At 43.9% G+C, this 25,385-nt stretch overlaps 1 protein-coding gene across 1 annotated transcript in view; it reads right to left on the reverse strand.

Annotated features, from left to right (window-relative positions):
* The window catches only part of gas2l1 (growth arrest-specific 2 like 1), a gene marked incomplete at both ends in the record, with an annotated part of 38,259 nt that extends 20,098 nt beyond the window's left edge, over positions 1-18,161 (reverse strand). Inside the window, one exon of the mRNA XM_084180246.1 lies at positions 17,478-18,161. Coding sequence (XP_084036372.1) covers positions 17,478-18,161 — 684 coding nt within the window. The remainder of the gene's footprint in view (positions 1-17,477) is intronic.
* Between the last annotated feature and the right edge of the window lie 7,224 nt (positions 18,162-25,385).

Consider the following 25,385-nt stretch of genomic DNA (forward strand, 5'->3'; position numbering starts at 1 on the left):
CACAGAACAGGATGCTCCAGACGGAGCACGCAGACCTGGACCTCTGCAACCTGAATGACTCATCTCGTTCATTACCAGAGAGCTAGGCAGACTGATGTCCACCCTTGTTGTGACTCGTTGCCAGGTCTTGCTCGCCCAAGCCCCAATGTCCGATGACTCCAGTGGCACTGGTGTATTAATCAGAGGTTAGTAGTACTATTCCTTGTGACCTTGTTGGTATGAGTCAAACATACTTTCAACTGTACTGACGGTCTGAAAGGTATGAAGTAGAATGGAAGTTACGAATGTAACTATGGTTCTACGAATACCTAGAAGAGTGTCAGTACTTTCCTGTCACTCAGAATCTTTGGGTGAGAAGATTTTCTGAGACAGTACATGGTCTGACGTACGATTTTATATGAACCGCGGGGGCACGTCCTCCCACGCTGTCACGTCACCGGCATGACTTTGTAGCTATTATTACTCGACCTGCGCGGCGCGTGAGGGATATAATCCATACTTTCAACCGTACTGACGCTCTTCCAGGTATTCCAGGTATTCCTAACTTCCGATGCGCTTCTTTTGAGATCAAAGCAAGAGCTGCATGTAGCCACGTGCACATTTTGTTCATAGCCTTTGCTAGTTAGTGAGTTATTAGCCCAGTTATAGATAATTTGTAGTCTGTGATTGCTTCCTACAAGAGCACAAAATGTGTACATTTCTAGACATCTTTGAAAAGCTAGTCAGGTAAAGAGCTTTTTTTGTCTTAAAGGGGCAGTGTTGTATTTTGAGACAGGCTTGAATAAGCTAAGTAGCCAATAGGCAGAGGGTAGCATAATTTGTCTGATTCTCTGTAATAATGGTATAGGAATAATAATTCATTTTATTTTGTAAAGTGGTTTCTTGCATCAAACAACACAAGAACATTTTTAGTCACCTCCTTGTCTGAAGGACATGTGGATAAACAGTCATGTCAAGCCCTGCATGTTTTTTTCAAAAGTCTCATGGAATGTAGGCCTACATTGAACACCACACATTGGCTGCTATTGTAGGCTGAATGATAGAACAGCTATTATGTTATGGGATGCATTTTCTCCATTGTTTTTGATGGTAGGCCACTCTGGTAGGCCTACATTATGATCAAATAGCCACAGAAGCCTACTTGGCCACTGTTAAAACTGAAACAGCCTCAGTGTTTACAGTAAAAACACACTGGAAGTTGCACAGAATTTTCACAATGTTCAGGTTTGCGCTGAGCAGACCTGAAATTTGCTCAGTGACGAAAAACATTAGAGGGAACATTGGTTGCAGGTTATAACTGGCCACCAGTGGGGCTGTGCTCAGTGCTGAAAGTAGTGAATGGCTCATTTTCCAGATTATGGCTTATTCAGAAGATTAGGGAGATTTTTTTATTCTCCTAAAATAGGTATCTTTATTCCCCGTACTAATTAAAGTGAGGGTGGAATCAGTGCTAAGTCTACACATCTCACCTGCCTCCACAGAAATACATGCTAAATCATTATCATTAGCCACCCACAGTCTTCCCTCTCTCTCTACTGAAGTCTCTTTCCTGTTTTCATTCTCCCACTCACCTTCTCCATCTGCCAGTCAACCCATCCCTCTTCATCTCATTCTACCATCCCTCCTCAGTCTCTCAATGAGTCTTTTTCTGTCTATTTCTTTTTTTCACTGTCCTTTTCTGCTCTACTTGCTCTCTCTCTTTCCCCAAGTCATTCTTTCACTAGGTAGACAAGCCCTCTTTGGAAACCCCCCAGCCAGTGAGTTAATAGAAATATCACCCTGGTTACAGACACACACAGTCTTACAGTTTGTTTTATTTTTTATTTATTTAGTACAGCCTTTCAACTGTCTCTCCTTACTGCCCCAGACGACACCTCCCACAAACCCTTTGGTCTTGTTTGCCTCCAGAGAAGGAGAAGAGGTTTGTGAGTTGGGGGTTGTAAATATACAGTGAACATAACAACGCTGTTACATATTAGTTAACATTATTTAATATACAGTTCTGTGAAATCTGTGTTTTAGCTAAATCTAAAACTAACATTGTACAACACAACAAGCTCAAAGATTCACTAAAACACACACTGTACACACACAAGAGCGTGAGATATTGAACAGTGCTAGGGGAGGGAATACGCGAGGTCAAGCAGGAAGCATGCTGAAGTGGAACTGGAGCACTGTGTGAGAGCTAGGGATGAATTATGGGGATGAATTATGGAAAGAGAGAGCTAAAAAGAGAGAGAGAAAAGAGAGAGAAAACCAAGGCCCTACATCTGCAGCAAGAATCTGACAGCCCCACAGTACACCCCTATACTACGAAGGAATTCTGTAATCATCTCAAGATCAGCTGGAGAATGTTCATGTAAAGTGAGGGAAAAAAGTATTTGATCCCCTGCTGATTTTGTACGTTTGCCCAATGACAAAGAAATGATCAGTCTATAATTTTTATGGTAGGTTTATTTGAACAGTGAGAGACAGAATAACAACAAAAAAATCCAGAAAAACACATGTCAAAAATGTTATAAATTGATTTGCATTTTAATGAGGGAAATAAGTATTTGACCCCCTCTCAATCAGAAAGATTTCTGGCTCCCAGGTGTCTTTTATACAGGTAACGAGCTGAGATTAGGAGCACACTCTTAAAGGGAGTGCTCCTAATCTCAGTTTGTTACCTGTATAAAAGACACCTGTCCACAGAAGCAATCAAGCAATCAGATTCCAAACTCTCCACCATGGCCAAGACCAAAGAGCTCTCCAAGGATGTCAGGGACAAGATTGTAGACCTACACAAGGCTGGAATGGGCTACAAGACCATCGCAAAGCAGCTTGGTGAGAAGGTGACAACAGTTGGTGCGATTATTCGCAAATGGAAGAAACACAAAATAACTGTCAATCTCCCTCGGCCTGGGGCTCCATGCAAGATCTCACCTCGTGGAGTTGCAATGATCATGAGAACGGTGAGGAATCAGCCCAGAACTACACAGGAGGATCTCGTCAATGATCTCAAGGCAGCTGGGACCATAGGTAACACACTACGCCGTGAAGGACTGAAATCCTGCAGCGCCCGCAAGGTCCCCCTGCTCAAGAACGCACATATACAGGCCCATCTGAAGTTTGCCAATGAACATCTGAATGATTCAGAGGAGAACTGGGTGAAAGTGTTGTGGTCAGATGAGACCAAAATCGAGCTCTTTGGCATCAACTCAACTCGCTGTGTTCGGAGGAGGAGGAATGCTGCCTATGACCCCAAGAACACCATCCCCACCGTCAAACATGGAGGTGGAAACATTATGCTTTGGGGGTGTTTTTCTGCTAATGGGACAGGACAAATTCACCGCATCAAAGGGACGATGGACGGGGCCATGTACCGTCAAATCTTGGGTGAGAACCAGGGCATTGAAAATGGGTCGTGGATGGGTATTCCAGCATGACAATGACCCAAAACACACGGCCAAGGCAACAAAGGAGAAGCACATTAAGGTCCGGGAGTGGCCTAGCCAGTCTCCAGACCTTAATCCCATAGAAAATCTGTGGAGGGAGCTGAAGGTTCGAGTTGCCAAACGTCAGCCTCGAAACCTTAATGACTTGGAGAAGATCTGCAAAGAGGAGTGGGACAAAATCCCTCCTGAGATGTGTGCAAACCTGGTGGCCAACTACAAGAAACGTCTGACCTCTGTGATTGCCAACCAGGGTTTTGCCACCAAGTACTAAGTCATGTTTTGCAGAGGGGTCAAATACTTATTTCCCTCATTAAAATGCAAATCAATTTATAAAAGTTTTGACGTGTTTTTCTGGATTTTTTTGTTGTTATTCTGTCTCTCACTGTTCAAATAAACCGACCATTAAAATTATAGACTGATCATGTCTTTGTCAGTGGGCAAACGTACAAATTCAGCAGGGTATCAAATCATTTTTCCCCTCACTGTATCTGGAGGGATGTTACGAAAACACAACTCTGCTTTGTTCAGTCATGTACAACTAGAGACAGTGTTGTGAAATTCAGATAAATTAGTGTTCCCAAGTTTGCCTTCGAGCAGGGCGTATTTGCAGGATATATTTCCCCCTTTCGATAATTGAGTCCACACCCCATATCTGTGGTTTCTGATACTCCACCTCCAACAGAGATTGAGGTATTCGACTCTTTATTGCCTTTCTTCCTGTCCTACAAAGGGACGGAGGAAAGCGGAGGGTAGGCCATGGAGGAGATAAGGTGAGGGGGGCAGCTCGTCCAACCCCCGGGGACACACCTTAGACATACGTAATTGGGACATAGAGGAAATGGGAGTAGGGGTGAGAGAGTGATTAGTGTATGTCAAAGTTCACTCTTCAGGTAATATTTTCAACCGTTTGGAATGTAGCAGTTATCGGCATGTGAAAGGAACTTTGACAGTTGTGAAATGACAGTTAATGACTGTCTAGCTGAGTTTTGAAATCAGTTTAGTTGTGTTCCTTTAGCCACAAAGCTTTGCAGTAGTTTGGTATATTGTGACTGACCACAGACGTGCTAAGCTGCTTTTGCTTGTTTTTATATTCAAATAAAGGGATGACTGTGATGACTGTGTCCCAGTCTCAACAACAATCCAACTGAGTGATGTAACACCTTACACCATGGGATTTTACGTTTCAGGCATTTTCAGGTTTGATTTCTGACCCAGAAAGATAAAACCCTTGTGGAAATGGGAGAGAGTGAATAGATTATCTAACATAATGGGCAGCTCTCTAATTACATTTAAAAAAACAGAACAGGAGGGACATTGTGTTAATCTGCTTCCTACTGGGGGTCTCTAGAAATGACTGGACACGTCCCAACACAAACCATACAATCAGATGAGTAATGGAATCTTCTTGGAGTTTAATCTAGGCCACAGGGGGTTCTTGGCAGGGAGGAGCATATTTGGAACTTCAGGGAGGATTACTCTTTTAGCCTCTCACGCAACTCTGGCCTAAAAACACTGGGCACAGAAACAATAACTTCTTATTCAATCCCCTTTTCTCAAAAGACAAACAGTCGTGGGTGCAATCAAAGTACATTTAATTGACCTTCTCAGCCAGCCATTTTTCTCCAAGGAGCCTAAATTATGCTGGACTCTTGGGACAGGTTAAGTAAAAATGTGCTAATCTCAATAGAAAGGAATAGCCAAATGTTTGTGTTTACAGTGACGAAAGGGTGCTGTTGAACCAATACCCTGGGGGGAAGCAGCACTGTTGGAGTGATCATGTGGGTACTTGTAAGAACACTAGTCCCTACTGCATGCTACACTAACAGACTCGCAGAGGATGGTGAGAACAGGGACTAAAAATGGCAACTAAAACCAAGAACAATTACTTTGGGACTATGGAAAGAATTGCAACTCTGTTACTTAAAAATGAAGAGTATAATTATCATTTGATTTATTTAGCTTCTTGGTTTATGCTGCAACCTTTACAAAATCGATCTATCTCTAACAATAAACCGCTCTGTATTTTAGTAAGGTGAATTGTATTAGTATCAAATCAAATGTTATTTGTCACATACACGTGTTTAGCTGATGTTATAGCTGGTGTAGCGAAATGCTTGTAATTAATTTAACCTATAGGAAGGGAGAAGCAAAATGGAGTCGTGGTCAGATTTGCAGAGGGCCTTATAACCATCCCGGAAGTTCGAATAGCAATGGTCGAGGATTTTAGCAGCGCGAGTACAACAGTCGATATGTTGATAGAACTTCGGCAGCCCAGTCCTCAAATTTGCTTTGTTAAAATCCCCGGCTACAATAAATGCAGCCTCAGGATATGTGGTTTCCAGTTTGCATAAGGTCCAGTGAAGTTCTTTGAGGGCCGTCGTGGTATCGGCTTGAGGGGGGATATACACGGCTGTGACTATAACCGAAGAAAATTCTCTTGGGAGATAATACGGTCGGCATAGTAACTTCAGGGGAAAACTGTGGGACGGCCCACCTAGAATTTCAAGAAAGTGTTGTTTTTCTGGAAACCTATCTTTTGACCACATGACCACCCTTCTGGTTAGCGCTGTGTGAAAAAATAAAAAAACAAGTGTCTACTCAGAGGTTTGACCAGGGTTTGGGGGAGGGGTTGAAACCAGCCGTGATAACAACACTGCACTGCCTCCATCTTAACACATCACATTGCCATGCAGAGGACACAGTGACAGACCTAATATTACTGGATATAACTGGATACTTTACAATTCAAACATAATTTTTTTTATTCCTTGTGTATTCCTTGTGCAGAAATAGGAATGTGTATCTAACTTTAGGAGAAATTGACAATTTCAGAAACAGGGTTGGAGTAATTTCCAGTTCAAAATCAAATGAAAGGAGGGATGCTTGAACTGGTTAGTTGTTCTGATCACTATGATGAGGAGCCAGACCATTCTAATCTCAGTCCATATCCCACGAGGGAACAGTGCTTTATTATTTTATCATCAGACTGTTGTCTGTTGTCAGCCAATGTTATACGAGTGACTGGCTATAGACAGTGATTAGTAATTCTGCCAGTCTACACCTGAGACTCCAGGCAAGGCTCAGATGGTCTGTGTCCTGCCACATGATGGAGAGTGGAAGAGACAGAGGTCTGTTCTGTATTAGAGTCAGCTGAACTAATAAATCACCATAAAATTATAAAACACTTCAGGCCCAGTCAGTCTGCACACTGATCTCATGCAGAAAACTATCCCAAGAAGTCTGTGACGCTGCAAACAGAAACACTGAGACATGCTCCCCCAGCAAAGCCCATGAGCCTGACACACTGCAAGGCATGATGACCTACTTTTCCTCTCTCTCACACACACACACACACACATTCTCACTCACACCCTCCCTCTATATTTCCCTGTGTGTAAAATCCATTACAGTCGGGTGTAGCAGAGTGTGCAGTAAAGACACTCTGTTGTGTTTCTCCCTGTTTTCTGAATGCATGAATTGTACCATAAGGTTAATGGGGCAGTGGTCATACAGCAGACATATAGCCCACCTCGCCTCGCCTCTCTCTCTCCCCCACCCCAGTCCCTGCTCCTCTTCCTGTGTCTACTCCCAGACCATCAGGGCCCATCAGACCATCTCAGTGTGAGATGACAGCCATAGATTACAGCATTGGCAACACTGGCAGTCTCTTCCCTTCTCCTGTCCCATGCCACCAACAAAGCATACTGTTCGTTGCCTTATCGTCTCCAAGGGAAGTAGTTGGGGGATGGGATGGGGGCTGTGGGGGGTTGTTTTGCGTTTATGAAATAAACCAGAGGCCGAGTGTTGAAGCCTGAGGGTGAGGAGATGACACATAAACCATTTTGCGGAGAAAACGAGAGAGAGAGAGAGAGAGAGAGAGAGAGAGAGAGAGAGAGAGAGAGAGAGAGAGAGAGAGAGAGAGAGAGAGAGAGAGAGAGAGAGAGAGAGAGAGAGATGGAGGGAGAGAGATGGAGGGAGAAAGAAGCACATCCTTTTAGAACACAGGCAGAGCTCCCAGGGTCTGACATTATTGTCCTTGAGGGTGCATGCTGGCCAGCAAAATGTATGTGTCAGTATGTGTGTGTAAAGCCTGCATGTAGTATGTGAATGTGCACCCCTAAGGTCTAAGGGCACTAAACTACTTCCATATATACTATCTTTTTTTTTTTTACTGGTACCGGGCTACCTTCAGATGAGTCTTGTGGGCGTCCTAGAGCAAAAAATACGACATGTAGCCTGCGTGTTCGTGAGAGTCTCACCTTTCGATGGTGGGGTCATATTGTGTAGCCCAAACTGTTCGGACACTGCAGACAGAAGTTGACAGATCGGCGGTACCGACTTCAGTCCCGCGACGCTTGCGGGGGTCGTAGAGGAAAACGGAAAACACCATTGTGTTGGTGATGTTTCCAAAAAGGGGTCGTATTAGTTTTTAGGCTAAACCATTGGGACGCTACAGACGTTTTCGTGAGAAGACTAATTTTCAGGATGTCTCCTGGTCTGACAAACACCGCTGTAGCTCTGCCACCTTCCACCGCAGATGCGGAAGGCCGACATCGGCGGATGCGGTGGATTGAGACGCAGCCCATGCAAAAAAACAAATATCTCTATGTTAAACAGACAGATTTTGATGGGGATTTTTTAAAATGCTAATTAGATTTACGCGGGGGTGGTTTTAATGGCTGTGTATGTGCATTAGCGGCCAAGTATGTTTTATGTATGTGTTATTGTATATGAGCCTGTATTAGAGTTCTATGTAGGCCACTAACTCCAGGGCCTGAGTGCTTTCCAAGCCGACAGCTGAGAGAACAACACACTGCAGGTAGGGCTGTGACGGTACTTGAATAACTGTGTAACTGACGGTTATGGATGAAGACCGTCATGAAAATAAAATAACTGTCAAAACTGTTTAAATAGGCCTACATTCATTTTAGGATTTGTATTTTATTTTTATTAACTTTATTTTCATGTAGATAATAGCGGGAGTGTTTACTAATGATTATAAGTAATTGTTTTGCTAACTTAGTCTGTCGATTAAACGTTCTACATCTCCTCTTCATTTCAAGTGTCCTTTGACGCTGGAGCAGCTAATCTGTGCCAGGGTGTACAGCGCTATAGGCTATGGCACTTCAGAAAAAATACTAATATGTCTGGACTTTCTTTTATTCAATGCACATTTTCATTGCTTGCTAGTAAATAAATAAATCAGTCTTCTTTTTAAAAAGTTTGGATGTGTTTGACTATTTATTAATTATTCAACAGCAGTCGACAAGGTTGTTATGGCTCTGAAGCTAATGTTGTGTCAAATGGTTCCAGACTATCCTATCAACGTGATCTGAAGAACTGTAACATCCTGTTTCTCCGAGTCGTGGCTTAAATATAAATCTGTTTTTTCTATATATCGGCAGAACAGAACGGCAGCGTCGGGGAAGCTCACGGGCTGGTGTGTGTGTCTCTTTGTTAACAATTTTTTATTTATTTATTTATTTAATTAATTTTTTTAAACAGTTGGTTCGTGATCTCTAATATTAAGGAAGTCTTGAGGTTCTGCTCGCCTGAGTTAGAATACCTCATGATTCTATACTATTTACCAAGAGTGTTTCATCTATATTTTTTGTAGTTGTCTATTTACCACCACAAACCGATACTGGCAGTAAAACCGCACTCAACGTGCTGTATAGGTCCATAAGCAAATAAGAAAATGCTCACCCAGAGGCGGTGCTCCTAGTGGCCGGTGACTTAATGCAGGAAAACTGAAATCCATTTTACCTCATTTCTACCAGCATGTCACCTGGGCAACTAGAGGTGAAAAAACTCTAGTTCACCTTTACTCTACACACAGAGACGCATACAAAGCTCTCACTCACTCTCCACTTGGCAAATATAACCATAACTCTATCCTCCTGATTCCTACTTACAAGCATAAACTCAAACAGGAAGTCCCAGTGAAGCGCTCAATACAGAAGTGGTCAGATGAAGAGGATGCTAAACTACAGGACTGTTTCGCTAGCACAGACATGTTCTGGGATTCATCTGATTGCATTGAGGAGTTTACCACATCAGTCACCAGCTTCATTAATAAGTGCAACGACAACATTGTCCCCACAGTGACCGTACATACATACCCCAACCAGAAGCCATGGAATACAGGCAACATCCACACTGAGCTAAAGGCTCTAGCTGCAGCTTTCAAGGAGCTGGACACTAATCCGGACGCTTATAGGAAATCCTGCTTTGCCCTCTGACAAACCATCAAACAGGCAAAGCGTAAATACAGGACCAAGATCGAATCCTACTACACCGGCCGGATGTGGCAAGGCTTGCAAACTATCACGGATTACAAAGGGAAACCCAGCACTGAGCTGTCCAGTGACGTGAGCCTACCAGACGAGCTCAATACCGTCAATGCCCGCTTCGAGGCTAGCAACACGGAACCATGCATGAGAGCACCTGCTGTTCCGGACTACTGTATGATCACACTCTCCGTAGCCGATGTGAGTAAGACCTTTAAACAGGTTAACATTCACAAGGCCGCAGGGCCAGACGGATTACCAGGACGTGTACTCATGAGCATGCGCTGACCAGCTGGCAAGTGTCTTCACTGACATTTTCAACTTCTCCCTGACCCAGTCTGTAATACCTAAATGTTTCAAGCAGACCACAATATTCCCTGTGCCCAAGAACACCAATGTAACCTGTCTAAATGACTATCGCCCTGTAGCACTCACATCTGAAGCCATGAAATGCTTTGAAAGGCTGGTCATGGCTCACATCAACACCATCATCCCAGACACCCTGGACCCACTCCAATTCGCATACCGTTCCAACAGATCCACAGACGCAATCTCTATTGCGCTCCACACTGCCCTTTCCCACCTGGACAAAAGGAACACCTACGTGAGAATGCTGTTCATTGACTACTGCTCAGCGTTCAACACCATAGTGCCCTCCAAGCTAATCACTAAACTAAGGACCCTGGGATTAAACACCTCCCTCTGCAACTGGATCCTGGACTTCCTGATGTGCCGCCCCCAGGTACCAAGGGAAGCCAACAACAAATCTGCCACACTGACCCTCAACACAGGGGCCCCTTAGGGGTGCCTGCTTAGTCCCCTCCTGTACTCCCTGTTCACCCACGATTGCCTGGATGTGCACGACTCCAACACCATCATTAAGTTTGCAGACGACACGACGGTGGTAGGCCTGATCACCAATGAGACAGTCTACAGGGAGGTCAGAGACCTGGCAGTGTGGTGCCAGGACAACAACCTCTCCCTCAAAGTCAGCAAGACAAAGGAGCTGATAGCGGACTACAGGAAATGGAGGGCCGAGCACGCCTCCATCCACATCGACAGGGCTGTAGTGGAGCAGGTTGAGAGCTTCAAGTTCCTCGGTGTCCACATCACTAAGGAATTATCATGGTGCACACACACACCAACACAGTCGTGAAGAGGGCACGACAACGCCTCTTCCCCCTCAGGAGGCTGAAAAGATTTGGCATGGGCCCTCAGAAAGTTATACAGCTGCACCATAGAGAGCATCTTGACTGGCTACATCACCACTTGGTATGACAACTGTTTGGCATCCGACCGCAAGGTGCTACAGAGTGCGTATGGCCCAGTACATCTCTGCCATCCAGGACCTCTATACCAGGTGGTGTCAGAGGAAGGCCCTAAAAATTGTCAAAGACTCCAGCCACCCAAGTCATAGACTGTTCCCTTTTTTACCGCATGGCAAGCGGTACCGATGCACCAAGTCTGGAACCAACAGGACCCCAAACAGCTTCTACCCCCAAGCCATAAGAGTGCTAAATAGTAAGTTAAATTGTTAACCAATAGCTACCCGGACTATCTGATTTGACCCTTTAACTCTTTTGACTCATCACATGCGCTGCTGTTACTTTTTATTGTCTATCCTGTTGCCTAGTCACTTTATTCCTATCTATATCTACATAGAGTATCTACCTAAATTACCTTGTACCCCTGCACATCGACTCGGTACTGGTACCCTGTGTACAGTGCCGTGAAAAAGTATTTGTCCCCTTTCTGATTTTCTCTAGTTTTGCATATTTTTGCAAAATCTTCAACCAAAACCTAATATTAGATAAAGGAAACCTGTGTTTACAAATATCTATTTAATTTATTTAATTAACGAAGTTGTGCAACACTGTCATTCTTTTGTTTTGTAGTATATATTTCAGCTTTTATTTTCATCGTTTTTTCCTGTAAAGCACATTGAGTTGCATTCTATGTCTGAAATGTGATGTAAAAATAAAGCTTGATTTGATTTGATGTGAGAAGGATGCAGAAATTATTTTACTTAGCTAACGTTACCTGGTTGTGTAGCCAGAAATACTTTTGAGGGGATGGGAAACACCATTGGAATCGTATTTACGCCCACTGTTTACGTTTCCCATGCGTCATCAATGGGCCACGCGATGCATTCTGGGACAAGGAGAGCTGAACGGAACTCAATAGGGTGCTAGCTCAAAAACCCAACATTAGCATGAATTTCATTAACAAGAAGTACAACATTACAAATCTTTTCCGAGATGTGAGATAATTGACTTGTTATTAGTAATATCGTATGGCTTTAGAATCGTGACATGATGTACGTTCGAGGAAAATAGGCAGATTTATCAACTCATATACCCTGACTTTGAGAAGGGATTGCGTGACGATTAGCTTATTTCCCTCATTAAAATGCAAATCAATTTATAACATTTTTTACATGCGTTTTGCTGGATTTTGTTGTTGTTATTATGTCTCTCACTGTTCAAATAAACCTAACATTAAAATTATAGACTGATAATTTCTTTGTCAGTGGGCAAACGTACAAAATCAGCACGGGATCAAATACTTTTTTCCCTCACTGTAGCTAGGCTACACCAGAGATATTATAGAAAGTAGGAGATAGGAATCCCATTGGGCAATGAATGGAGAAACGTATAACGGCCCACCCAGCAGACTGTCAACCAATCGCGTGCCAAAAAAATCCAGAAAAACGCATGTCAGAAATGTTATAAATTGATTTGCATTTTTATGAAGGAAATAAGTATTTGACCCCTCTCAATCAGAAAGATTTCTGGCTCCCAGGTGTCTTTTTTTATACAGGTAACAAACTGAGACTAGGAGCACACTCTTAAAGGGAGTGCTCCTAATCTCAGCTTGTTACCTGTATAAAAGACACCTGTCCACAGAAGCAATCAATCAATCAGACCAAAGAGCTCTCCAAGGATGTCAGGGACAAGATTGTAGACCTACACAAGGCTGGAATGGGCTACAAGACCATCGCCAAGCAGCTTGGTGAGAAGGTGACAACAATTGGTGCGATTATTCGCAAATGGAAGAAACACAAAATAACTGTCAATCTCCCTCGGCCTGGGGCTCCATGCAAGATCTCACCTCGTGGAGTTGCAATGATCATGAGAACGGTGAGGAATCAGCCCAGAACTACACGGGAGGATCTTGTCAATGATCTCAAGGCAGCTGGGACCATAGTCACCAAGAAAACAATTGGTAACACACTACGCCGTGAAGGACTGAAATCCTGCAGCGCCCGCAAGGTCCCCCTGCTCAAGAAAGCACATATACAGGGCCGTCTGAAGTTTGCCAATGAACATCTGAATGATTCAGAGGAGAACTGGGTGAAAGTGTTGTGGTCAGATGAGACCAAAATCGAGCTCTTTGGCGTCAACTCAACTCGCCGTATTTGGAGGAGGAGGAATGCTGCCTATGACCCCAAGAACACCATCCCCACCGTCAAACATGGAGGTGGAAACATTATGCTTTGGGGGTGTTTTTCTGCTAAGGGGACAGGACAACTTCACCGCATCAAAGGGACGATGGACAGGGCCATGTACTGTCAAATCTTGGGTGAGAACCTCCTTCCCTGAGCCAGCGCATTGAAAATGGGTCATGGATGGGTATTCCAGCATGACAATGGCCCAAAACACATGGCCAATGCAACAAAGGAGTGGCTCAAGAAGAAGCACATTAAGGTCCTGGAGTGGCCTAGCCAGTCTCCAGACCTTAATCCCATAGAAAATCTGTGGAGGGAGCTGAAGGTTCGAGTTGCCAAACGTCAGGCTCGAAACCTTAATGACTTGGAGAAGATCTGCAAAGAGGAGTGGAACAAAATCCCTCCTGAGATGTGTGCAAACCTGGTGGCCAACTACAAGAAACGTCTGACCTCTGTGATTGCCAACAAGGGTTATGCCACCAAGTACTAAATCATGTTTTGCAGAGGGGTCAAATACTTATTTCCCTCATTAAAATGCAAATCAATTTATAAAATGTTTGACAAGCGTTTTTCTGGATTTTTTTGTCATTATTCTGTCTCTCACTGTTCAAATGTACATTACATTACATTTTAGTCATTTAGCAGACGCTCTTATCCAGAGCGACTTACAGTTAGTGAGTGCATACATTCTTTTTTTATTTTTCATACTGGCCCCCCATGGGAATCGAATCCACAACCTTGGCGCTGCAAACGCCATGCTCTACCAACTGAGCTACATCCCTGCCGGCCATTCCCTCCCCTACCCTGGACGACGCAGGGCCAATTGTGCGCCGCCCCATGGGTCTCCCGGTCGCGGCCGGCTACGACAGAGCCTGGATTCGAACCAGGATCCAAACCAGGATCTCTAGTGGCACAGCTAGCAACTGCGATGCAGTGCCTTAGACTACTGCGCCACTCGGGAGACACAAAACAAATAAACCTACCATTAAAATTATAGACTGATCATGTCTTTGTCAGTGGGCAAACATACAAAATCAGCAGGGGATCAAATACTTTTTTCCCCTCACTGTATATTATAATATGAATGACACTGCATGATAACGTTACTGTCCTTTTATATTCGTATGGGAGGGGTAAACGTTCATTATTGATATGCTAATGTAACTTGATCATGAAGCATGTTGTTAGCTAGCTAGCAGGAGTTAGCTGTGTATTGTCAGCTATGTAAATGTGTACGGACGAGAAAATAAAGCCTTTAATTGTCTGCACCTGCTGGTGAATTGTTGCATTATTCAATAGTGTAATATATTTTAGAAGAAAAGTTGCTCAGATTGATAAATAGTTTGTGCTTACTGTCATTCATTACATTACATTCTGTTATCCACAGTGTGACAGAATGGCATCATAGGAGAGATCAGGAAACTATCCCTGAGCCCCACTCCTGCTGGCACTTAAACAGTTTAGGCCTAAGTCAGTTAACCCATAGAGCAAAGCTGATCACCAGGTTAGTGAACTCCTGTCTGTCCTTAGCCGTCTGGTGGTTATAATTAATAGAGGAAGTTGAGTGTCATTGATTGATAATTGTGCCTATGATAGCCCTTTGAATCATTGTCATCAAGACAGACATTTTGGCCTTTTCTACAATCTCTTCTTAAAATCTGATTTTAAACCTAACCACACCGATAACCTTATGCCTAACCCTAACCTTAAATTAAGACATTTGTTTTCATAAATTTTTACGATATACATTTTTGACTTTCTGGCTATGGTAACTAGTGACAAGCGTTCAAAGAGAGTTTTGATTATAACTGATTTACCAAGAGACACTGTTCAAACCCAGGGGCTTAAAGCTTTAAATGAAAAGTCCCTTTACTCAAAGTAAAAGACTTATGAGAGAGATAGAAAGAGAGACATGACAAAGAAAGAAAGAGTGAGTGAGAGAGAGAGAGAAAACCTCCTGACACGCCACAAGGCCAGCACAGTGCAGGAAAACAGCCGTGGCTGCATGACTGACTGCTCTGCACACTGGAAATATGGCTGGTGATGCAGCTGTGGACCAATGAAAATATCACTAAGCCCTTCAACTTTCTTTCTGTCCCTCCCCATCTATCTCTCATGACTAGAGGTAATGAGGTTTCCAGTAATTACACAGAGACCAATCTCCTGGGTAGCATCTATATTGGAAAGAGAAGTGTATGGGAAGGCCGAGGCAAGTGCAACGCAGAGAATACCGGTGACTAAGGTTGTGGATGACCCATGATGCCTTGCGGGTTAGTGGATATTCAGTGGCTGGTTTTGTTGATCGTTATTGGATCAAAACCCTTCCAGTCGTACAAAAGTAGGATTTCAGTTAATTTACTGGTCCATTTAGTCCGGATATGGGCCGGCATTGACTGGCCTGCCTCAGTGTCACTATGATCCAGACAAGGTCAGTTCCAAAAGAGAAATCAAATACTGTATGAGCAGATCTATAGACCAAAAGGGATTTAAAAGAGCTGCAATAACTGCAACAGGATGCTTTAGCACGTTTACAGGAACACAGTGCAATATTGTAATGCTATATTCTTTGATACTATGACTGTAACTAATAATGCTGCTTTGCTGTGTTCCCCTTTCTGTGCCCTCCTGGTTTCTTACTGCGAGAGCCTCATGTTGCTGATGCAGGCAGTTTTCATCCAGCACCCAGGCACTTTATTCAGGTAGACAGAGAGAGGCTTTCAGGGTAGCAGAAATGTATGAAGTTCACTCAGTGTGCACAGTGAGTCATACTGCCCCTTAGAAAACGGGACACAGCAAGTCAAGTGCATGTCCCTCACGATGCCTTAGTGGTGTGGGTGGGTGGGTACACAGCCATGGTGATGAGGTAAGACACCATGTCTCACCCCCTTGCCCTCGCACATTCTCATAGGAACATCAGCAGTCAACCTAGATTAAAGTTTGTAATAGTAATATCAGCGTATGAAACCGGTTATGGCAGTGAGTGTATGTGGGCACTGGTACTAGGTCAGGGGTTGGGTGCATAGTACCTCTGTACGCCCTCAGAAGCCAGTGTTCATGGTTGTGATCAAGCAATTAGTGCTTGGCCATGTGAGGACTATAGAGGGCCAAGTGGGCATGAGTATTGACTGCTGACCGTCTCTCCCTCGCCCTCCGTCCCCCTCTCATCTGTGGTGTGAAAGGATGTCATTGTCCTCACTCCGCTCATCTGCACCAAAATATTAACTCCTCTCCACTCGTAACCCAAGCACGTGTTCCAGCAGCTAGCCCCTGTCTGCCTGCTAGTTTCTCTGTCTCTAACAATGCCTCTCTCATGCTCTCACAGTGGGACTGGACATTGAGGGGTATAAGACTGCTTTGCAGCCCAGGGGGAAAACACTACACACCATCTGCATGCAAATGGAAGCATCAGGTTATAAATGGATAATAGATTGTGTATAACACTGATGTCAGAATGTGTCCAGCTACCATAATACTTATCAAATAGCTGCACTGTTCCACATGAACAAATAAGAAGCACATCAACAAATAAGAAGCAGCAGTAGCTCCCCTGGCTGCCAACCACCTCGTAGGGGCAGGGCTGAAGTGACATTTCACCCTAGAGGAATCCTTTAAATGTCACTAGCTACCCACATAACCTTTTAGAGCCTGTGTGTGAGAGAATGTGTGGATTAGGAGGCAAACACACAGACACAGATCAGTGAGGCAGCATCCACCTTAAACACACACAGGAGAGCAGGAGTCAACATATCAGGGAGATTCGTTTTCAAAAAGGGCCCTCACTTCTGGCACAGTAATGTTTTTAACTCTGGGAGAGCATCCCTATAGGTTAGGACTGCTTTCAACTGCTCCATGGGTTGTTTTTGCACCATGAAACAACAATTAAGTTGTGTTTCTCTTGGACAAGGGCGGGGGATGTGTTTGTTTTAGGAAATGTGATTTCTCTGATAACTTATTATTTTTGGTCAATATGGGAGAATGTATTGAAGAACTGTCTGCATCCTACATTTTAGATTTTAGTCATTTAGCAGACACTTATCCAGAGCTACTTACAGGATCAATTAGGGTTAAGTGCCTTGCTCAAGGGCACGTCGACAGATTCCCCCCCCCCCCCTAGTTGGCTCAGGATTCGAACCAGCGACCTTTCGGTTACTGGCTCAATGCTCTTAACAGCTAGGCATACTGCACACTTATGGAAATGTAATGTTATAGGAGGGGATTCTGTGCAGTAATTTTTCCTTTCCTTTTCCCAAACTCAATTTCAGGTATATCAGCAAATCAATACACCTGAGACTTGTTACTTACCAACTCATCTAAGTTTCTCATGTCACACAGCACCCTCTGTTTCTGTTGCCAATGTGCATAGGGGGCAGGCTCGGGTTTATCCACCACACTCTCTTTCCTAACGAAAGCCCTGCTTATTGGAAGCAGGCTTGGGTTGGGCTCCCCCAGGTTCTCCTGGTCCCGGATCTCCTCCTCGATCTCCTCCTCCAGCTGGATCAGCATCGGGGCCAGCATGCCGAACTTGGCGCCGCGCCTCGCCACCTCCAGCAGGCACAGCACAAAGTTCTTCTCGTTGCATTTCTCCACTATGTCGTTGGTCTCGAACATGAGAACATCCTTGATCCACAGTTCCTGACGACACCAGCCGATGAAATTGGACACGTTGTCCCGAGCCAAAAACGACCCAGGAACCACGTTTCTCGACTGAAAGACCACATCCTTGGTTGGCATCCTCAATGACTGTGCAGCCTCCGGGCACTCCAGTTGAAAGTCCAGCGCTGCGCGATTCACGTTGTTGGCATGCCGACAGAGGGCACAGCCAGTCTCCAGCCCTTCCATAAAGGTGTCCGCCGTTATATCCAGGTCATACAGTGTGTTAAACCACTCCGCCAGGTCCTCCTTCATGGCATACAGGTATTCCTCGCTGGATTTGAATGGCCGGATGCTTTTGGAAGCAGCAGACTGGATGTTACTCTGATCAGCCATATTGTCGAAATATGTATCAATGCAGGCTACTTAATAATTCCAGGTTGTCTCATTGCATAAGCGCACTCCAAAACCGTATGGAGCAGAGCAAAATAACCGCGTCGACGCACCCATGACAAGCGCGCATATAAGGTATCTCAATCGAGGTCCTTGAAGGAATCCTTTGTATTGTTAAAGCATATTGACATCATGCTAGGAAACCGTGGCGCCTGGATGCGTTTCCGGATGTCTGCGTGATACCCGTTTCCTATGATGATAGCATCGCTATTTCTCACAGAGTTCCAACTGCGGGAGAGAGAGAAACCGGTATGGTTAGTTACAGATGGATACACACCCAATGCATAAATCTTCCCGGTACCCTAGATCCTACACCGGTGAATATACAATGCGTTGCGATAGTCATGTTGCTGGTTTGCCTGGAAGGTCCAAATCACTTATTCGCATTCTCCCTCAATAGAAAGACTCTCCACACTGACCAGTGGCAGGCTTCACAGTTCACTTGCCGTGTAACATCGTCCCCCGCTCATTAATTGCTCGGCCCATATTGCACCGCCTCCTGCTATAAACATGCTGACAGGCTCTAGCTTAGACAAGAGAGAGAGGCAGAGCGATTCAGTGGCATATCCCATTATGAGGGATAAGCGCCGGTAGAAGGGGGAAAAACTTAACCCTGTATCCACCGCCTGACAATAATATAACATAGCCTAGGGTTTATACCAGTGAAAAATGGTAGCCATTCTTTCTGAATCAAACGCACCTATTGCGTAGGCTATATCCTTCAATTGCAGAGCTGACAATTGACAATCTTTGTCACACTGTAACATGCAGATGCGCATTGAGCTGGATATGGTTGATGGCACATCAGCTGTGGGCATTTAAGATCAAGTAGGTTGTTAGGCTACAAAGGCCTACATTATTACCTGCAGTAGCCTAGCCTATAATAATCTAATATCAGCTCGTGAAGTCAGTGGTCTGATAAAAGGGTGGAACGCATGTTTACATTAGGCTACAGCTATTATTACAGAAGATAAAGAACAGAGGTGTTCACATGGTGAGAAAAAACATGACATCCCGAAAATTAACCGACCACGGGTAAGCGACCATGGTCTTTAAATGCACATCATAAGCCGTCAAAGAAAATACCATCATTATACTAGCTTGACAATAGGCTATTTCAATGGCGCAATGACCACACTGTGTGGATAATGTACATGACCAAGATTGACTAAATGAAACAACTCCGTTCTCATAAAGCAATGAATAGAAACATTTTAATTCTTTACATACCTTTGACAAGTCTGAATTTTCTGTCAAGGACGGCGTTTGTCGATGAAAGTAAAACAACTCGAAACCATCCCCCCGAACAAAAGCAGTAATATTGCCTACACTTTGAACGAGTTCAAAAGTGTATCATTAATGACACCCTCACCCTTTGCCCTTACACTTGTTTTTGTCATTGTCTTCAACACCAAATCACTTTCAACCCACGACACGGGGCAAGAAAAAAATGGGAGGCGAGTCTATTTCCTCCGGCTTGAGAAGGCAGACAAAAACGGCCAAGGAAACATTATTAGCAAGTCATCAGGTAGCCCACGTCCGAAGACTGCATCAAATTCAGGCATGCCTATTTTACCATAGGACAAATTGGTCCAAATTAGTATCCAGATTACTCCAAAGGAAGCATAAATTAGTATTACAATGTAACAAACAAGAAAAGGCTACAATGTAGCCTTCAAAGATTAGCAACAGTTAGGCTACTAACTCCACTTCAGTTTGCTGCGCCTGTGGCTGAGAGATCTTTGGCGGGAGGCGAAAGGAATTCTGTTTAGGCGGATTGTGTTCGGCTAATTATTTTTGCTGTGGTGCATTATGTAGAATTGAAAGCTGAATGTAAAACCGGGTGAGGAGGAGAAAGCAGTGCAAGGGAACTCCTCTCTACCAGTGATGTAATCCGTCCCTTAGACGAGCATGTGCATTAAGCATTCTGGGGAAATCAGTTAGATACACTATATATACAAAAGTATGTGGACACCCCTTCAAATTAGTGGATTCGGCTATTTCAACCACAACGTTGCTGACAGGTGTATAAAATCGAGCACACCGCCATGCAATCTCCATAGTCAAACATTGGCCGTAGAATGGCCTTACTGAAGAGCTCAGTGACTTTCAATGTGGCACCATCACAGAATGCCACCTTTCCAACAAGTCAGTTCTTCAAATTTCTGTCCTGCTATTGTGAAGTGGAAACGTCTAGGAGCAACAACGGCTCAGCCTCGAAGTGGTAGGCCACATAAGCTCATAGAAAGGGACTGCTGAAGCGCGTAAAAATTGTCTGTCCTCGGTTGCAACACTCACTACTGAGTTCCAAACTGCCTCTGGAAGCAACATCAACACAATAACTGTTCGTCGGGAAATGGGTTTCCATGGCTGAGCAGCCACACACAATCCTAAGATCACCATGCGCAATGCCAAGCGTTGGCTGAAGTGGTGTAAAGCTCGCCGCCTTTGGACTCTGGAGCAGTGCAAACTCGTTCTCGGGAGTGATGAATCACATTTCACCATCTGGTAGTCCGACGGACAAATTTGGGTTTGGGGGAGAACGCTACTTGCTCCAATGTATAGTGCCAACTGTAAAGTTTGGTGGAGGAATAATGGTTTGGGGCTGTTTTTCATGGTTTGCTCTAGGCCCCTTAGTTCCAGTGAAGGGAAATCTTAACTCTACAGCATACAATGACATTCTAGACGATTCTGTGCTTCCAACTTTGTGGCAATAGTTTGCGGAAGGCCCTTTCCTGACAATGCCCCTGTGCACAAAGCGAGGTCCATACAGTAATGGATTGTCGAGATCGGTGTGGAAGAACTTGACTGGCCTGCACAGAGCCTTGACCTCAACCCCATTGAGCACTTTTGGAATGAATTGGAACGCAGACTGTGAGCCAGGCCTAATCACCCAACATCTGTGCCCGACCTCGATTAATGCTTGTGGCTGAATGGAAGCAAGTCCCCGCAGCAATGTTCCAACATCTAGCAGAAAGCCTTCCCAGAAGAGTGGAGGCGGTTATAGCAACAAAGGGGGGACCAACTCCATATTAATGCCCATGATTTTGGAATGAGATGTTTGACGAGCAGGTGTCCACATACTTTTGGTCAAGTAGTGTAATCCTCATTTACATTTTAGTGATTTAGCAGACGCTCTTATCCAGAGCGACTTACAGTTAGTGAGTGCATACATTTTTCATACTGGCCCCCCGTGGGAATCGAACCCACAACCCTGGCGTTGCAAGCGCCATGCTCCACCAACTGATGGGTCAGACAAAGTGTCAGGGCATGTCGAAAAAGTTCCTTACCAAGTTACACCTCAATATAGGAGACCTATAGTATAGGTCACTCTTTGTCAAAATGAAATAAGCCTAGTAGTTACACTTTCAGATACCTAACCTGTTTATATTCTAACTTGATTTCTGATTCCCACTGGCAATTCCAGTTCACAGGCAGGGCCAGACAAGCACTGTCTGTGAAACAACAGCTGCACCATTCTTGGCTCTGCACATGCTGCTCTGCGATTATTTGAATTTCAGTATGGAAAAAGGAGGGCCTTGTTTTGATTTGAAAAATACAGTTGTTTCTTTAAGAGAGAGAGGGTGGCAGAGGGAGGGAGAAAGAGAGACTGGTGGGATGAGATCATTTTCTGGGCCGGGATGAATCAGCTTTTCTGTGTGACACAGACACAACTCACACACAGTGTTCAATTCCCCAGCATGAGCAACTGGCTTCAGGCCTCAGAGAGAACTCTCGTCAGCTGTGACCGGATTTCACCGCCACACAAAACACTGGGCTTTGCTCTTTAACTGGAAATTAGACATTTGAGAAGTTAGGGCTGGAGCATTTAGCACATTCACATTTCACTGGATGACCAGGACACTATACAACAAAGTACAATGAATGCACCCTGTCTGTGATGTCAAAAGTGATTGCAGGTATACAAACAGACTGGATTATAAAGAGCTGACCTAACTTGTACATTTAAACAAAGCTCATCAACTCATTCTCATTGGGAAGAGAAGAGTGATTATCAAAAGGGCTCAGAGAATGTCTGGACATATGCTGAACAGATGCATTAAGAAATGTGGTATAAGTCACAGCCAGGGGCGGCTGACATCTGTGGTTAATAACTTCCATTGCCTCTTGATTGGGAGGCTTCTCAAATTATGAAAATAACTTGCAAAAACATCAAGGCAATTCTGGAAAAAAGCAAAGCCTGAAGGCAGTTGATGTCTATTCTCACTGGCAAATGTGCAATTTAGTTGTCAGTCATTTGACCAAGTACTATGGAAAGCCTCTTCATTCACTAGTCATTATACAGTGCATTCGGAAAGTATTCAGACCCCTTGACTTTTTCCACTTTGTTACGTTACAGCCTTATTCTAAAATTGATTAAACTGTTTTTTCATCAATCTACACACAATACCCCATAATGACAAAGCAAAAACAGTTTTTTTTAGAAATTTTAGCGAATGTATATATAAAAAATTAATAAATACATTTACATAAGTATTCAGACCCTTTACTCAGTACTTTGTTGAAGCACCGTTGGCAGCGATTACAGAGGAACTCTGGCACTCTGTCAGTGACCATAGGGTTCTTGGTCACCTCCCTGACCAAGGCTCTTCTCCCCTGATTGCTCAGTTTGGCCGGGTGGCCAGCTCTAGGAAGAGTTTTGGTGGTTCCAAACTTCTTCCATTTAAGAATGATGGAGGCCAGTGTTCTTGGGGACCTTCAATGCTGCAGACATTTTTTGGTACCCTTCCCCAGATCTGTGCCTCAACACAATCCTGTCTCGGAGCTCTATGGACAATTCCTTTGACCTCATGGCTTGGTTTTTGCTCTGACATGTAGTCAACTGTGGGATCATGTCCAATCAATTGAATGTACCACAGGTGGACTCCAATCAAGTTGAAGAAACATCAAGAACGATCAATGGAAACAGGATGGACCTGAGCTCAATTTCAAGTCTCATACCAATGGGTCTGAATACTTATGTAAATAAAGGTTTATTTCTTATAAATTTGCACAATTTTCTAAAAACCTGTTTTCACATTGTCATTATGGCGTATTGGTTTTGTATGTAGATAGTTTTTTTTTTTTATTTAATACATTTTAGAATAAGGCTGTAATGTAATAAAAATGTGGAGAATGGGGTCTGAATACTTTCCGAATGCACTGTATATGATTACAAATGCAACATGAAGAGAATGTCACAGACCACAGTTACAGTGGGGGGAAAAAAGTATTTAGTCAGCCACCAATTGTGCAAGTTCTCCCACTTAAAAAGATGAGAGGCCTGTAATATTCATCATAGGTACACGTCAACTATGACAGACAAAATGAGAAAAAAAAATCCAGAAAATCACATTGTAGGATTTTTAATGAATTTATTTCCAAATTATGGTGGAAAATAAGTATTTGGTCAATAACAAAAGTTTCTCAATACTTTGTTATATACCCTTTGTTGGCAATGACACAGGTCAAACGTTTTCTGTAAGTCTTCACAAGGTTTTCACACACTGTTGCTGGTATTTTGGCCCATTCCTCCATGCAGATCTCCTCTAGAGCAGTGATGTTTTTGGGCAACACGGACTTTCAACTCCCTCCAAAGATTTTCTATGGGGTTGAGATCTGGAGACTGGCTAGGCCACTCCAGGACCTTGAAATGCTTCTTACGAAGCCACTCCTTCGTTGCCCGGGCGGTGTGTTTGGGATCATTGTCATGCTGAAAGACCCAGCCACGTTTCATCTTCAATGCCCTTGCTGATGGAAGGAGGTTTTCACTCAAAATCTCACGATACATGGCCCCATTCATTCTTTCCTTTACATGGATCAGTCGTCCTGGTCCCTTTGCAGAAAAACAGCCCCAAAGCATGAGGTTTCCACCCCCATGCTTCACAGTAGGTATGGTGTTCTTTGGATGCAACTCAGCATTCTTTGTCCTCCAAACACGACGAGTTGAGTTTTTATCAAAAAGTTCTATTTTGGTTTCATCTGACCATATGACATTCTCCCAATCCTCTTCTGGATCATCCAAATGCACTCTAGCAAACTTCAGACGGGCCTGGACATGTACTGGCTTAAGCAGGGGGACACGTCTGGCACTGCAGGATTTGAGTCCCTGGCGGCGTAGTGTGTTACTGATGGTAGGCTTTGTTACTTTGGTCCCAGCTCGCTGCAGGTCATTCACTAGGTCCCCCCCGTGTGGTTCTGGGATTTTTGCTCACCGTTCTTGTGATCATTTTGACCCCACGGGGTGAGATCTTGCGTGGAGCCCCAGATCGAGGGAGATTATCAGTGGTCTTGTATGTCTTCCATTTCCTAATAATTGCTCCCACAGTTGATTTCTTCAAACCAAGCTGCTTACCTATTGCAGATTCAGTCTTCCCAGCCTGGTGCAGGTCTACAATTTTGTTTATGGTGTCCTTTGACAGCTCTTTGGTCTTGGCCATAGTGGAGTTTGGAGTGTGACTGTTTGAGGTTGTGGACAGGTGTCTTTTATACTGATAACAAGTTCAAACAGGTGCCATTAATACAGGTAACGAGTGGAGGACAGAGGAGCCTCTTAAAGAAGAAGTTACAGGTCTGTGAGAGCCAGAAATCTTGCTTGTTTGTAGGTGACCAAATACTTATTTTCCACCATAATTTGCAAATAAATTCATTAAAAATCCTACAATGTGATTTTCTGGAAAAAATTCTCAATTTGTCTGTCATAGTTGACATGTAACTATGATGAAAATTACAGGCCTCTCATCTTTTTAAGTGGGAGAACTTGCACAATTGGTGGCTGACTAAATAGCTTTTTCCCCCACTGTATATTATCCTTTGGGGCTTAGAGAAGTCCTCTAAATAAGGCAGGTTTAGTCATGCTCTGATAAGACACTATATCCAATTTGTAAGTCGCTCTGGATAAGAGCGTCTGCTAAATGACGTAAATGTATATCTTCAGCAAAGTTGTTGGGAAAATAGATGCATCTATCATGCTGGTATTGTTGCAAAGCTGCAGACTTCAATGCCTCCTTGTGGACAACTCATTAAGAGAAACCTGCTGAAGGCGCAGAGCTGTCAAACACCGTATAATTCCTTGTTTTCCTACCATTCAAGAACCGCGTTGAAAATCTAAAGGCAAATAGTTAATCAATCATGATGCCTCATAACAGCAATGGATCTGAACATCTC

This window comes from Coregonus lavaretus, assembly GCF_964263955.1.
Source record: "Coregonus lavaretus genome assembly, chromosome: 17".
In the NCBI taxonomy this organism is placed as follows: Eukaryota; Metazoa; Chordata; class Actinopteri; order Salmoniformes; family Salmonidae; genus Coregonus; species Coregonus lavaretus.